Source organism: Magallana gigas, chromosome 6 (genome assembly GCF_963853765.1).
Source record: "Magallana gigas chromosome 6, xbMagGiga1.1, whole genome shotgun sequence".
Classification (NCBI taxonomy): Eukaryota; Metazoa; Mollusca; class Bivalvia; order Ostreida; family Ostreidae; genus Magallana; species Magallana gigas.
The window spans coordinates 30,532,913-30,549,509 of record NC_088858.1 but is presented as its reverse complement, the minus strand read 5'-3'; the positions used below and the strand labels follow the sequence as shown (position 1 = coordinate 30,549,509).

The 16,597-nt window shown below is 33.6% G+C and overlaps 2 protein-coding genes across 6 annotated transcripts in view; both read right to left on the bottom strand.

Annotated features, from left to right (window-relative positions):
• LOC105344330 (arrestin domain-containing protein 17) overlaps positions 1 to 7,112 on the bottom strand; it is a 29,658-nt gene extending 22,546 nt beyond the window's left edge. Inside the window, exons 1-2 of one of the 3 annotated variants that reach the window (XM_066087510.1) lie at positions 6,951 to 7,112; positions 4,241 to 4,368 (exon numbers count right to left, since the gene is read on the bottom strand). In XM_066087510.1, the coding sequence (XP_065943582.1) occupies positions 4,241 to 4,361 (121 nt within the window). In that variant the 5' untranslated portion in view covers positions 4,362 to 4,368; positions 6,951 to 7,112. The remainder of the gene's footprint in view (positions 1 to 4,240; positions 4,369 to 6,950) is intronic. The other 2 variants (XM_066087511.1, XM_011452084.4) reach the window with 2 other exon arrangements.
• A 1,155-nt stretch (positions 7,113 to 8,267) lies between these two features.
• On the bottom strand, positions 8,268 to 13,813 carry LOC105344331 (arrestin domain-containing protein 3). 3 transcript variants are annotated; one of them, XM_011452087.4, is made up of 8 exons: positions 13,610 to 13,813; positions 11,877 to 12,020; positions 11,595 to 11,729; positions 10,697 to 10,920; positions 10,402 to 10,581; positions 9,876 to 10,058; positions 9,351 to 9,495; positions 8,268 to 9,173 (listed from the first exon to the last, which is right to left on the bottom strand). In XM_011452087.4, the coding sequence occupies exons 2-8, from the start codon at positions 11,992 to 11,994 to the stop codon at positions 9,049 to 9,051; spliced, it is 1,110 nt and encodes a 369-aa protein (XP_011450389.3). In that variant the 5' UTR covers positions 11,995 to 12,020; positions 13,610 to 13,813; the 3' UTR covers positions 8,268 to 9,048. The 3 variants fall into 3 exon arrangements, with proteins under 3 accessions (XP_011450389.3, XP_011450387.3, XP_011450388.3); XM_011452085.4 differs by having other exon boundaries at positions 11,877 to 12,006; XM_011452086.4 differs by having other exon boundaries at positions 11,877 to 12,006; positions 13,637 to 13,813.
• Positions 13,814 to 16,597: the final 2,784 nt, after the last annotated feature.

The following is a 16,597-nucleotide window of genomic DNA, read 5'->3' as shown; positions in this document are numbered from 1 at the left end:
CTCAATCTTTTCACTGACAGTTGTGGTTCCTGTGGTGGGGGTGCATTTTTTAACAATCACTGGACAGTAATTAAGTGGCCCAACTCATGGTCACTTGAAGTTTGCAGAGACATTACATTCTTGGAGCTTGTACCAATAGTTGTTGCAATCTGGTTATGGCAGGATTACTTTGTAAGCAAAAAATTAATCATAAATACAGATAATTTGGCATTATTCCATATTATCAATTTCCAAACAAGTAAATCACACCGTGTCATGCGCTTACTCAGGCCGCTAGTGTTAATTTGCATAAGTCGCAACATTCAAATAAAATCTGTTCATATTCCTGGGTATTATAGTTCTATAGCAGACTCTATCTCTCGTTTTCAGTGGGCAAAGTTCAGAACACTTTTTCCGAATGCAGACATTCAGCCTACACAGATACCGACGGAATTATTCAACCTCTTAGACCCCACGTAGATGCGATTTTATCTGCTGCCATAGCAAAAAACACAGCTGATACATACCATCGCGGTCTCGAGTCATTTGGTATATTTCGTAATAAATTTTCCTTGCAGTTACTTTGGCCACCACCAGTCCACCAGTTAGTTAATTATATTGCATACTTAGCATCAAACTCCATTTCATATTCAACTGCAAGATGTTATATTAGTGGTACAAGCTATCAGCTCCAATTGCAAGGCCACACTGACCATACAAAAACATTTATCGTCAAAAAGATGCTTGAGGGAATGCATCGCTTGAATCCCTCCAAAGATATTAGAGCACCAATAACTTTACCCCTGTTAGGCCAACTTGTTACTGCATTGTCTTCAGTTTGTGCTAACTCTTCTGAAACTACACTGTTTGCAACCGCATTTGAACTAGCCTTCTTTGCATTGATGAGAGTGAGTGAATTTACTGTGTCGAGAAGGAATGCAGTGGTGTTACTTGAGACTGACATTCATCTATTAGACTGTGAAATCAAGGTTCAGATTAAGGGCTCTAAAACTGACCAACTGGGCAAGGGTGCCACAATCCAAATACCACAATCCACAATACCAAACACACAAACAACAACATTATTTACTTATTTGAATCAATACCTATCAATAAGACCTAATGTTTCAGGCCCATTCCTCTGCCACTTGAATGCAAAACCCATAACATCATATCAGTTTACTTCAATCCTACACAAAACAATAAAATTCATTGGTCTGGATACCACATCTTTTAAATCCCATTCATTTCGCATCGGTAGCGCAACGCATATGTTTCTACAGGGTATACCTGAAGAAGAAATTAAGATCAAAGGCCGTTGGAAATCAAATGCCGTTTATTCATACATTCGAATATAAGTACCTTGCAACACAAATACTGTTTTCTAATAGTATGCTAAGTTTGCAGGTACCCCTACTACAGTATGGATAATGGGTTCATCCTTGATCTGCTACGCCTATCAGTACTCATTTACCAATTACAAAAATCAAGACCTACATCTGGAGCCTCACAATATTTCCATAAGGTGGTTTGGCAAGAAAGGAATGGTGTGGGAGATCGTTGAGCCAGGCTTTCGTGATCCAGTCCAACAGTTCTAATCCAGATGTACTAATGATTCATTGTGGGGGTAACAGTATTGGTACTATGTCCTTGCGTCGCCTTCAAAAATACATGAAACTGACAGTTGCCAATATTCACTCTATGTGGCCAAATTGTAGAATTATTTAGTCTCAGATCTTGCCAAGAACATATTACGGTCATATGTTCTCGCACATAGCAGCAGAAAGAGCACGCGTTAGGATCAACAGTTCCATGTCAAACTTTGTCATTGCTAGAAATGGGGGCTATATCAATTACCCAGATTTAAAAAATTGCAACTCAAATTTATACCCTGATGGCACTCATCTCTCTGATTGTGCTCAAACTTTATTTTTGAATGGTATTCAATCTGGCTTGTACAAAATATTGCTTGAAAACCTTGACACTTTTCCTCCTTTACATTCATGAAGCAGTTTTTGTCATTGCATGAGCAAAATTTGCCCGCTTGTGGCGGATGTCCGCAAGCATCAAGCAAGTCATCTTGATGCTTTCGTACATAAGGCCGAATTTTGCATGAAGCCCCACCGCAGATTCTGTTTATTTCCAGTGTCTCTGGCCAATAATATGGGCTTCCGTCATTTTGTCATTGTCATTGTTTTTCTACGTCATATACTATTGAAAAAGTCGGCATAGACCATTGTGCATAATACATTGACTGACATTGAATTTTTGTCATTTAACCATATTGAACATATATCAAACTTCATTGATCATCTTTGTTGTGACTGTTGTTTAGCCATTGATACCTCAAATCATTGTTCATTGAAGTCTTATTCTACATATTGTATTCTTTGCCATTTAGTATACTACTAAAGTAAAGCCATAACAAAAACTGTCAACAGACGTGTTTGTTATTCTATTCTGTTGAAATAATTAACCCGCGTTAGCGGGATGGTAAATTTTTTCTGCATGAATCACCAAATAAAGCTTCTTATTGTTTATATTTACATCTTCATTTTGAGAAATTAATAAAGTGATTGTAAAAAGTAAGTAAAATAAACTAAATTACTGTTAATGTACATCAGTACGTTAACTAAAAGAAAGAGCCAAATCGTGTACTATGGGACTTTGAGTCTGGCATTATCATGATTATTTCGTGCAGTCCATGATTATTGTTAGGTCGCTGTAGGTTTCAATCAATCGATAAACAGGGTGTGCAGATTTCAGTTCTGAAGCTTTTATAGAGCTATATTTACATCTACCAAGTATGATTCCCAGTATTTCTTACGGAAACTTATAGGTAATCCATAGCTCTATAGTAACAGCCAGACTGAAATCTACACGCCCCTTATATCGATTGGTCGAAATCTACAGCGGCTGAAACTGACAAGAAAATGACAGGACAGATATCGAGACGCCCTGTTTATCAATTGGTCCAATCCTATAGCGACCTAGGAAAAATTATCATTTTATCATTATAACATTTATATAGCGCTAAATATAATAAAATTACTCTAAAGCGCTTTACATAATAAGTTAAAACTACACAATGAGCATACACAAATAAAACTGAGTTATAATAGGCATATAAATCTATAAAAAGAGGTTTACATATAGAAACTAGGCTAAACAGTTTTTTAAATATTCATAAAACATTTTTAGCACAGATTGAAGACTGACGATCTATTTAAACTGATAAAAGAGTCAATTATAAAACGCTAATTTAAAAAGATGTGTCTTGAGTGACTTTTTAAAACTGGTCAGATTTTCTTCGAGTCTTAAAACTGCGGGAAGACTGTTCCAGAGTTCAGCTGCACTGACATCGAAACGCCGATTTCCATAAAATTTGGTACGTGCCTTGGGCTTAACCAGAAATCTCGAGTTCTGTGATCGAAGTGATCTTGATGGAAAATATACATCAATAAGGTTATGAATGTATGCCGGTGACTTCTCTTGCAAAGCCTTGAAAACAGTCAAAACTAGTTTGTATTGAATTCGAAATTCCACTGGCAACCAATGAAGAGCAACCAGCACCGGTGTGATATGATCATGCTTCTTGGTTCTTGTTATTATTCTGGCAGCTGTATTTTGAATTCTCTGTAGCTTTGACAAGGAGCTGGAGCCCAACCCATACAGCAATGCGTTTCCGTAATCAAGCCTTGATGTGACAAGGGAGCACACTAACGTAAAATCACGGATTGCACGAAATAATCATGACGATGTCAGACTCAGTCTCACAGGAGACGATTTTCTTTAAGCCAACTTACTTACGTACATTAACAGTTATTTAGTTAATTTTACTTACTTTTCCTAATCAATTTATCAATTAGCTTAAAGAAAGGTGTTAATATAAACAACAAAATGCTTTCTTTGATGATTCATTTGGGTTATGAAGGTAGTGATCATTGCAGAAAAAAATTACATAACCTGCGTTAGCGGGTTATGTATTTTTCTGCAATGTCACTACCTTCATCTGCCGAATGAATCACCAAAGAAAGCATTTTATTGTTTAAATGAACTAACTAAAGTTTCCGTAAGAAATAAAGGGAATTATGCTCGGTAGATGTAAATATAACGCTATATATGAACGATTAATCTTCATATTCAAATTCAATTTTAAATTTTAGTCTTGAGGTCTTTACCTCTCCTTGATTTGTTAATACCAACTGGAAATACGTGTATCTTTCATATTAGTTATCAAAATTTCAAGTCTGCTTTTTACCATTGACTTTTGTTTCAGACTCCAGGTCCACAATCACCTTCCCATTGACTGGCTGACCAGGAAAATAAATTGCCTGTGGATTGTCAAAGTCAATCCGGAAACACCGCAGCTTCTTTCCCATTTCCAATCTACAAATAAAATGGACACCGTACTCTTCATAGATTTCGAAAGGGGGAAAACACCATTAAAAATAGAAGAAATACTATATTTACTCAGCCAATTGAGTCTCAAATGAAAAGCACGTGTAAAGAAGTCCACGCAAATTTCACGTGAGTTTAACATGAAGTTCGCGTGAAGTGAAATTTACGTACTTTTGTAAAAAAAAAAAAACAAAAACAAAAAAACCTGTATGATCAAAAATTACACATGATGAGGTCTACTATTAATAGTGTCTTAATTTTGAGCTTGCTACACCTCGGCGACCTGGTCAAAGTTTGTGGAGCAGTTCCTGTTTTTACTAAACCTTTCCCCACCAAACTTGCATTGATTGTGCATTTTGGTATACTTATGAACTTAAGAGACTTGTCCAATACTGGAGGACGTTACGGGTTTTGGAGAAGGTTGAGTTTTTTGGGAAGGTGCCCTTTGATAACAAATCTAAGTCAGGTCGTTACTCCACTAAACTGGCATGAATTGGGGAATTTTATGATGAATTTATACAACTGAGAGACTTAAATGTTCATGGTCATTTCCCCCCAAAATTTCTATCTAAAAGCTTAGCGCAGTGGGTAAGAGGGTTCACTACAGATCTGTAATGACTGTACTTTTATCCACATTAATATCAACAGATGTCCCATACCATCTTAAGATTTATAAAGTATAAAATTGGCCACGTCATCCACCCTTTAAAGGGACCTAGACACAATTTAAGACACAAACTCGTTTTTTATGTTTAAATACTTTACTTGTGCATTTTGAATAATTAATCAAAATTTTTGAAAGATAGAAGTCAAGTTGCAAGCAAGATACAGATAAAAGAATTGTTTTTTATGTAAACAATGTTCCAGTCTTCAATTTAATTTAAATGATGTTTTAGTAAGAAATGTCGATTTCTTTTAGAAAATGAATCATGGCAAACAAGACAACTTATTCAATATGTTCCTAAATACTATTACCAACAAAATAATGAAACATTTGATTGAAACTTAAACCAACACTTTGCAAAAAAACATATAACACGACTCGAACTTTGTTTTCCAAACAAACAACTTCAAAATTGTATCATGCTTGTAACTCGAAATTTGACTTTCAAATTTTGACAAACCAATGAAAATACTAATACTGTATACGGGGTTATTTTCGCCCCTCTACACTTGCCCATCTTGAATCCGCCCATACACTGTTGTGTTTTGAAAGAAATAATTGAGACATTGGAATTCGCCCAGTCTTAAATTCGTCCAGTGACAACAAGGGCTAAAGGGACGAAAAAAATGAGTGCGAATATTTCCCTGTATACAGTATATTATGACCCATCCTAGACATCAATATTGGAAATTGTTTTTTTTAAAAATGAGCTCAAATTGTGTGCGTTTTGAATAATTGACCTGAATGTTGGAAGTCAAGTTACAAGCAATGCACAGAGGAAGGAATGTATTGTAATATTATGTTTAAAAAGTTCAAGTCTTATACATGTATTTGTTACCAAATTATGTTTCAGCAAGACAGCATTTCTTCGAGATAATGACTCGTGGCATAAAAGTTAATGAACTCAACATGTTCATATATAATATTGTTAACCAAAAAATCGGATTGAAAGTTATGCCAAAACACATATGTAAAACATAACAAGTCTCTGTATCTTGCCTGTAACTTGGTATTTGACTGTCAAATTTTGACAAAAAATACCCATATCACCTAGTATACTAGACATTAAAAATGGAAAAATAAAATGTGACAAATTAGGGCTCAAATCTTGTCTAGGTCCCCATTAATGCTAATATATTGCCTCAGTCACTCACAAATTTATCGTGATCCTGCCAGCTTTTATTTCTTCTTTTAAAATGCCCTATTTGAAAATTTGATAGTTTGTTCAAACATCTTATGTATCTGGATATACATGTATGCGTTTTTTCATTGCTGATTTTAGCAGCTATCTGTTACATGCATATAGGTCTTTCAAGTAAAATGCATTATTTATCCACCCCGCTTACTCTTGTATGCTTCTATCCTTTTTGTACTCTCTAATTGAAAAACCACATTTTTGACATATTTTTCAAAAGCAGTTTTAAAAGTAGCTGGATATTTATATTTGCAAAATACGCATATCCCTATTTTTCTCAGAAATCAATCATTCCAGACTTAGTGAAAACGATGTGACACTTATGAACATAATTACCTAAATATACATATATAATGTCCAAAGCATTAAAAAAAAAAAGTATCCTTTCTTCCCTCCCCCCAAAAGAGTCATTGACAGTTCTTTTGCTCATATTGTGCCCCTTAAATTTATTTCTTATTTATCATCAACTACACAATGTAGATTAATTATACAAAGGTTGCTACTTTTCTTGGATGGTTTTTAGTTTTAAGCATTTTTTCTAAAGCATAAATGATAAAATCGTTTTCATAAACAAATACGGCATTTATGGAGAGAAAGAGAGAGAGAGAGAGAGAGAGAGAGAGAGAGACAGACAGACAGACAGACAGACAGACAGACAGAGACAGAGAGAGACAGACAGAGAGAGACACACAGAGACAGAGAGAATCGTACCTGTTTGTTATAACCCGTTCACGTTCAACGTCTTAATCTGATAGTCTGAATCCGAATGGTATTTGGGAAGAAAAAAAAACCACCGCTCTATGTATCAAAAGGAATAGCCAGATGTATTGTTCGTGTTCAAACTTCCGTTTTGATTTTGTCTCACCGTAACAATGATAGTTATGCAACTGTCTTGTTATTTTGGACAATCGCTAATATCTCATGGCATGCATGTTCATGATCGATCTTCAATTGTTTGTTTTGTCAATGCATAAACATGTATATGTGCATTTAAGTATGGCATGTCTAACGTTAAAATATTTAATTCATTTTTATTGTATGATTTTTTTTCATTTTTGATCGAAAATAAATGGTCTTTAATTCGTTTTGAAAAAAAAAATTAAGTAGTATGGTACAATTTTACTCTGTATTCGTTTGCATTGTTTTTCATTTGTATTGTATAATTTCATATTTTATTGCATAATTTCAATTTGTGTCGTTCAACTGAAAGGTGATTGAATGGCATAGCTGGTGGTTGCGTCATCAATTTTATCATAATGGATACGTCATGACATATTACCCATGCACGATATCAAACTGATAATTGCTTTAATTTATCATGTTGATTGCTCTTTCACCATTCCAAAAACACTTTCAGTCCATCCACACAACTTAAGTCTTACATTTACTGAGAAAAATGGTAAAGAACGATAATTCCTCATAAACAATCCAGATCGCAGATATTTATCCTGATATATGATATGATTATTCCAAGTAAACCCTTTGTGACAAATATATAAAAAAAAAAAACAACCAAGGTGCAATGCAAATTCAGTTGAAATGGAAGTTTCTTCAATTTGTGAATTTAAATTCATTCATTGCGTACATAAAATCATAATGGTGAATTATTCAATATAATTTCTTTCTTAAGAGTTGAAAACATAATAAATTTGACATTTGAAGTATATTCAGAAATACTTTATTACTGTACATAATATAAGTAAATGACAGTAAGTATGAAGTTGATAAGAATATGCCTAAACCATTAATTATTTTATCAAATACACAAATAAATCGTTTTTAATTGGAAAATTAATTCATATCCTCGGACTTCTGTAGATCTTATTGTTACATGTAGATAAGTACATCTCATCTTATAAATACTTCACTAATATGTATAACTAGAGGTGTACATGTATATATTTTATAGAGGTGTACATGTATATATATTACATCAAATATATTAATATGATTTAATGTATTTAATTGTAATTGTTATCTATTCAAACTATGATTAAAAGTTTAACTAAAGAAAAAACCCAAATACAGTTGACTTGTGCTGGCTCTTTTATTCCAACCAATGACTCAAATTTTAAAACATACATGATTATACATTTAATGTCAAATCGTCTTTCAAATTGTTTAACTCTTTAACTAAATTTATTAATTTTGTCAAAGAGGTTTGCCTATAAAACCATTGTGCTATTCAAAAACATGCTAAACAGTATTTTTCAATACGAATGAAATGCTATATGTACGTCAACACTCAAATAAATAATATCAAGGAAGCACATTTTTAACGTTACATTTACATATAACTGTTGTTTCTCAAACATACTTTTAAATTAATTTTTCAAACCATGCCCTGTGATGTGTAACTTAGATTATCAGCAAACCATTTCAATACAGTGTCGCTATAACTACAGGCATTGCATGCAAGCCTTTTATCTTCTTTAAATTGCAATGGAATAATTATTGCATTGATGAAATATAAAGATCCTGCATTGTAACAATGAAATGTTCTAAAACGAAACAGCATGTTATAAATTGCTCTTTTGATTAACAAATCACTCAAGAAAGAAATAGCTGCAACATCGTATCATATGATTATATGAATAAATGTAAATGAGACGGGCAATCAATAAAATAAAAAAAAAACTTGTTTTGTTTGCCTGTAAAATCTTTTTAAAAAATCTAGATTTAAGTGTGTGTTTACACAAGGTGCAGAAGAAGGAGTGCTTGAGGCTTCAGTCAATAGTGCAACGCAATTGGTGAGTTTTTCTTTTTTTTGCGAGAGACCGTAATTGTCCCCTTTATATTGCATCTAAGTTCACCGAGACCAGTTGTAGTATGTGTAGGTCGGAGTGAAATCGAGTTGTCCCTGAGTGTGTTCCCCTTGCTCCTCATCCCTGATGTTCGTCGGCCCCAGTATAGACTCGTTATAAGACGGCGCGGCTGAAAAAAATTGTAACACACGTGACTGTACAAAAACGCTCTCCATATCAGTACCACAAAACTTTTCTACAGCAAAATCACCTCACATTTATTATCTGAAATCATTTTGATATAAAACTGAAAAGTTCAGTGTCAAAAACATCAATAATTTTAATTGAAGAAGAAAAGAACCCATACGCATTGCGACTTGTGGCGGAGCCGATGGGGCTGAAGAAAGTGTCTGTTGATATTGTTGTACAGCCGACTGAAGGGGAATGGTTCCTATGATAACTTCAACCGGGACGTTCAGGTCAAAAGCAGGACCTGAAGGGTCAATAACTAGCTATAACAAAAAACACAAACATTATTATCAAATGCAACGCAATATCTATCGCTACAACATTGCAATATATGTCTGCCATATAATTATCAAATGAAATGCAATATACATCGCTACAATAGTGGAATGTATCGATCATGACTGCCGTGACTTTTAATATGTTCATAACTGTTGTCTATTTTTTTTAGACAAAAAAATACAGAACAACGACAACAACGATTGAACAATTACAACAACGAATTGATCTAAGACCACAATGAAAACAACAATTTCTCTCATTGCTTAAGACAACATGATACATACGATATATAGTTTCATATTTTAAAGCTTACTTTCGAGTAATTGTCAATTACGAATGAAATATGAACGAACATTATATGTACCTTAAGGATGTATCTGACATCTATGATGTTACAACCAGCAAGGAAGGAGGGCGCCACGGGGGGAACGATGAATCTCTCTCCACCCCACACGTCTGAGTCTCCAGGGCCTATATCTCGGTGCGGAATCGTGTTGATCACTTGGACTGTAGTGCGGCTCTTCCTCGTCGCGTGAAAAGTAGTGACCTTTAAGATAATTTATTTGATTGTCTAGAATTACTCAATATCATCAATGGACAAATCTTAAGTATAGTTTTTTTTTATATTAAAACTAGATCTTGAGTAAAGTACTGATTGAGAAACTTATAAATCTAGCATATTAAGGATACATTTATAATTAGCAAATAAGTACGTATCATTTTTATGTATATGGATATATAAATACGGGTTGACCATGTGATAAAATTTCATAATGCCCGAGTACATTTCGCTAATAATATATTTTTTTTTGAAAATATGTTGCTTTAAGACGTAATTTTTATCATTATGGACAATTGTAATTAATTTTTTTTCCTATTAATGTACGTACCATTTCTAAGTTTGCAGACATGCCACAATTACGACTGGACAAGTTCTGAGCACTGGCCTCAAAGTACAAAGACTCTCCGGGAACGTACCCGATCCGGTTGATTTTTATTGTACCCGTAATTGGACCGGATTTACAACACAGACAACACAGATTCTTTGAATCTGTTGCCTCAGCTCCATTCTATTAAAAAACACGATATTGCTTTTACATGTATTGATTAAAATTGTAATGCATATTTTTGTAAGGATGTATTTTAAAGGAATGCAAAACGAGTAGTCCCATAGAATTTCCTTACACCGGCCATTGGTTGTTGGTTGAGATCTAGAGCACTCAGAACTGTAAATGGTCGAACTGTTTCGTCATCAAATCTCCAGGGTCTGTCTATTGTACCCTTCACGAGGTAGCGGACATAACCTATTCCGCCTTCAAAAGACGATGGTAAGCTGGGAGGTAACACAAAGGAGAAAGGAAATGTGTGCTGTCCTGGGGGTAGGGCGTATTCATCACCGCCACTCAAACCTAGAACGAGGCATTGAACCACTACATGACGGAACTACAACATGTGCTAAGATTCTTTAAACAATTGCAAGGATCCATAAGCTGTTCAAAACAACAAAATGGTTATGTTTTTTAACATTAAAGAGACACTAAAGCTCATTCTGTGCCAATACCATGAATTAACAATTTTCCCGTAACTTAAATGGATTTTCATGTAAAGTTTAAAGTATCAACTTTGCAAAAATTACGCTTTGTAAAAATTATTCTCAATTTATCGCTAAAATTAATACTTTAAGACGGCTTATAATGTACGTATAGCAAGCCCAGCCTTTCGTTCAACAACGCATGCGCATCAATTGTAAACATTTCAGCATGGCTTTCAGCAAGAAGGTGAAAAAAACACGAATTTCGAGAGATTTAGCTAGAAAATGATCAAAAGAGATGGAGACAAAACAAGTGCGAACTATATATCTTGTAAGATAAAATAAGATCTTGTGATGTAAATAAAACTTCAATGTCTCTATGATATAAATTTTGAATTCCGGAACATCTTTAACACGCAATCGTGAGCCGTAAAAAAAATTTGAACTTTCAGTACATGCACAACTTCTATTCCCTTATTGAACTGTGTTTAAAAAAAAAAGGAAATAACCAAAATGAGGAAAATTAGCTGTAGTGTCTCTTTAACATAATACCTTTGCCAAAAACCGATACGACGTTGTTAAAGTAGAGTTCGTTTGCGGTGTAGTGGACCGTGTGTCGATTTTTGCCGCTCCCGTGGGACTCGGACCAGTGTACTCTGGCTTTTCCTAAAAATTCTAACCTGATCTCTAAAAAAAGCATATTGTATATTGATTATGCAAAAAATGCTCATTCAAACAGTTTAAAGTAAAACATATTGAACAATTACACGATCACCCAAGCGGGCATTATTTTGGTACTAGTAATTGAATGGTAAATACATTCTCCGGATTTACCTCTCATTTTCATTTCAGCCTCCAGGTCCACAGTTGCCCTACCAGTGACATGTTGACCGGACCAAAATATGCCCTGGGGGTTGTCAAGGTATATCTGGAAACTCCGCAGTTTCCCCATCGCTTTAACAATCTACAAATCAGGATCTATGCAACTCAATTTTACTTCTGGGCGCAGTACAAAAATGCAGCATCTAAGAGTTCTGAATTTTCAGTACATATTGAGCTACATGTAATGTATTAACATTTTAAAAAATTGGTTTTGACAACTTTTACTATGTAAACTAGAGGTACTGTGAGCAAGCTCACAATTGATACCCCCCGCTAAGAAAAAAATCATAACGCGTGTATTTTTGCTATTATAGAAAATATTGGATGAATCTATTTCACTGTCCATTTTATATAAATAACAACTGCTTTATTTTTGAAAACTGTTAATTTTTAGCTTCTAATATTTCCATTAATACAAGACATGACACAGACAGAATTTAGCTTTTTTGAAACAATGACCTTGAACTTTCTCAATTGACCTTGGGTCAAGGTCATGACACACCCTTTAATCATAAGCAATCTTTGTGTGAAGTAAGAACTTCCAATGTTTCCCCATAAGAAAGATATGGACCGGACACGAATTTTGCATTTTTTCTGTCAGTGACCATGACCTTGCCCAAATGGCCTTGGGTCAAGGTCATGACACACCCTTAAGTCATAAGCAATCTTTGTGTGAAGTAAGAACTTCCAATGTTTCTCCATAAGAAAGATATGAACCGGACACGAATTTTGCACTTTTTCTGCCAGTGACCTTGACCTTGCCCGAATGACCTTGGATCAAGGTCATGACACACCCTTAGGTCATAAGCAATCTTTGTGTGAAGTAAGAACTTCCAACGTTTCTCCATAAGAAAGATATGGACCGGACACGATTGCACAGACAGACGGACAGACAGACAGACGGACAGACGGACGGACGGACAAGGTGATTCCTATATACCCCCCCCCAAACTTTGTTTGCGGGGGGTATAATAAAATACTGAAGTGTAAGGTATAAGCATAATATATAATCACAGGCATCTATCGTGATATATTTTTCTCATAATATAACGTCAGGTGCCTGTGTTAGAACCTTTTTAACAAGTCCTTGGACTCTCAGTAGGATGTAGCTTCAAAACAAGTTAAAATGACGCTGGTTTCAAGCGAAATATACACCAATTGCGTAGCCTAAGCTCAAAAGCCAGACAAATCTTGTTGATTTCAAAGAGCCATGACTGAGTGCCCTAAGTATATGAATAGACAGGCCCACATCACAATGCTGTTTGACAAAACTACCCAAAGTCCAAGCTCCTGTTAAAATAGTTCTATAAGTAATGCATGGGTACAAGATGACCTTCCCAAAATTAAGTTTTAAAAGAAGTCAACCATAGATCGAGTCAACTGCTCAGTAAACATCGCAAACACATGGGGCACACTCAAAACTTATTGATTTCAAAACTTTAAATGCCATTATAGATGATCCTATTGAATATTCATCGGTACATGTTAAAACACCGCTATATACTAATATCTTAAGTCAAAGATCAACTTTTTACTTACACAAATTCTATTTCAAAATTAACGTTAAAGTAAACTTTTATCACTTTTTAGCGAGCAAGAGTACTATGTTTATTGTTAAGGGGACATTAAAAATCGTCAGTAAAATATACTTAATGAACTATATCGAGAATTAGGTAGATACTTACTTGCTGTTAAAACAGTGCTTACTGTACCTCAATGTGCAGATCCAAGTCTAGTATATTTCAAAAGACATTCTTATACATGTATATAGATAGTTTTCTCTGTCAGCGTATTTCGTAATAATCGCCGAAGCCGTGCATGAGGGTTTCGCAATTCGGGTCCTGATTTCCATGTCCCTATGTAGGTATGGTAGATACACGGGTAACACTGGTGCCCAATCGATCAATAAATATTAGGGCATTTAAATTTCGGCTAACAAGATTTACCTTTAACCTAAATACAGATATACATGCTAATATTCTTAGAGTGAATTAAACTCTCTCTTACAATTTTTAAATATTTTAAACTAATACCCCGTGTTAGTCTTCGTGTCAAGAAAATGTTTAAATAGAAGATTTTTCAATGCAAGAAAATCTGTTAAATATGTTAATAAAATTTATTAATGTTGTATGGTCCGATTTAAATTAAAAAAACAATTATGTTTAGCCATGTAAAAAGTGAAAAAAGTAGCGTAAAATGTCAATCTTGTAAATTAATAGGAAAAGAAGACAACTGATTAAATGAAATTAACTCTCACAAAATAAATGTATGCAAACAAAAGCAAACTCTCGAATCATAAACATCTGTTTCCAACGTATTTCCGTTTCAACTATCAAATTACCAAATACATTTGTATATTAATGGCAAAGGGTCAATAGCTGTCTTTTTTGACGAAGATTTCGAATTTTAAGAAATACATGTACATGTATAAACCAGCTTATTTGTTTCTTTAATGAAAAATAGAGTTGAAAATGACCCGACCTTCGAAGATTGCATACTTATTCATATCTATATGTATGTAATCTTATAATATTTGACTAGCAAGCCAGGTATTGTTTGAAATTTTAAATAATGCGAATAATTGAATAACATATATGATAGGCCTAGTATATATTCTTGAAGGATTTTTTTGTACTAGCATTACTTTTAATGCAGTTTGAGGCAATTCCGATAAACAAGTATTCAAAAATGTCTGCCTGTGTAATATTGGTCCTTGTTCTTTTCTTTATGGTGTATCGTTATGGCGTCTACTAGCTACCGATACAACTAACGAATGGGGTTGTTGTTGTTGTTGTTGTAATCTGCGTCCTCTGTTGAGGGATGGAGCAGACAGAAGAGCAGTTTACTGTTAGGTAGATTTCAACCGATATTCAGCAATGAACGTGTCCCAGTATCATTAACGCTGTGTAAGACCTAATTCAAAACGTGTATCCAGTCTCATTGTCTTGCAATTGAAAAAATGAGAAAAAATTATGAAATCAATATGTTATTCAAATATGTCTCTATATTACGTTAATAGTCACTATAATCTAAAATGCTTAATGATCCCGAGTCCATGCTCATGTGTACATAAATTATTTAAATTTTTTGCTTCAATTTAGCAATATAAGTTTTCAAAGAATTTCTTTTAAAAAGGAACATTATTTACAGTTTGTTCTTAATATTTATTAACATTTCATAAATAAAAGCAAATAAATACTTATATCCTAGTGAATTATGATAACACTTTGTAAGTGCATTCGATTTTTACGTGTATGTACATATTATCATTGATTTTGAATTATATAAAAGTTAAACAATATTTATTTTCGAATTTCTGAAAGTTTTCTTGAAGTTTGACCACAGAGTTATTTTTCATGACACTTTATAGCTCAATATCGATTAACAAAAGCATAGTTTCCAAGCGATTTCGTTTTCATTAACTAAAAAATGTATTTTTATTAAAAGTATTATTTATCTTTGACTAGAATGATAATCTAAAATAAAGTTAAAAATCTGCGGTTTCATTAATTTTTTTTTTCTAAATTGATTGACATTCATTAGAAAACGTATATTTGTGAGCAATAATACTATAAAAACAATATGTTACTAGATAGTGCACTTCGATGAACATTTATTTCATTGATCATCTCAGAAATAGAATCTGCGAAAGTTGTTATTCAACGAAAATTGATGAAACCAGAGAATAACAACAGTAATAATTATTTTTTTTTTTAACTTTTAATTTAATTAAAAGAATTTAATACTTAAACCAACATTAAGAATTGAAAATGTTCATTCTGAAATTGGTATTGTATGAACAAAATAATATGCAAAATTACAGAAATAACAATAACAAATTATACGCAATGATAGTTAGCTGTTTGATTCAAACAGTTCATATTTCCTGAAGCGTAATAAGGTTATCTAGTGACTTCTAATATTTCAAATTGTAGATTAACATTGTAATTTAGTATAAGATATGATATGTGAAAAAATGACAATTCTACGTGATCTAACAAAATTTAAAAAAAAACTTTATACTAAAATAGGCACTAGTTTGAATATAAAAAATATCCATAGTAGCGAAGAATAACAATACATGTATTAAAATAAACACAATAATTCATTCAAACCACTCGTAACCACAGTAAAAGTAAATATTTCGAAATGAATAACATTGCACCTGCAAGAAAAAATCTTTTTAAACAGTACAAGGGAGTTCTATAAAATTATAATTCATACAATAACAGAAAAATGAGACCGAAAATTAAAAAAAAAAACCTTAATCCTATATTCAAACTCGGAAATACACAGTCGGTCTCGATTCTCTTGCCTCAAGTGAAGCGACACCAAACATGGGTTTCCGACGATGTCTTGAGATATCCTCCCATCACATTTTGCTTAAAGCTGCTTGGTCCAATTTTTTATCAAATTTTATGCACGTTTTTAAACGATGGCTATGCTTAGTATATGTATAATAATAGATATTGCAGTAGTTTTACTCGTCAATTATGCCAAATTTCAATGAAGAAAAATACGTACAAAATTTGCTAACACAACAAACGTCATTAAAAGGTACCGCGTTATTTCGCCTCATGTTAAATTTCACCCGACGACGAGACGGGTATGGTTGTATTATATTACGAATTTGACATCGCTTTTAAAAATAAAGGTCGAAATGATCAGACAAA

Excerpts from the sequence above, each read along its gene's own strand:
- LOC105344331 (XM_011452087.4), bottom strand. The coding sequence starts at position 11,994 with ATGGGGAAACTGCGGAGTTTCCAGATATACCTTGACAACCCCCAGGGC. Across the intron at positions 10,921-11,594 it reads CGTATCGGTTTTTGGCAAAG|GTTTGAGTGGCGGTGATGAA; the intron begins GTATTATGTTAA and ends GCCTCGTTCTAG. Across the intron at positions 10,059-10,401 it reads TGTCTGCAAACTTAGAAATG|GTCACTACTTTTCACGCGAC; the intron begins GTACGTACATTA and ends ATTATCTTAAAG.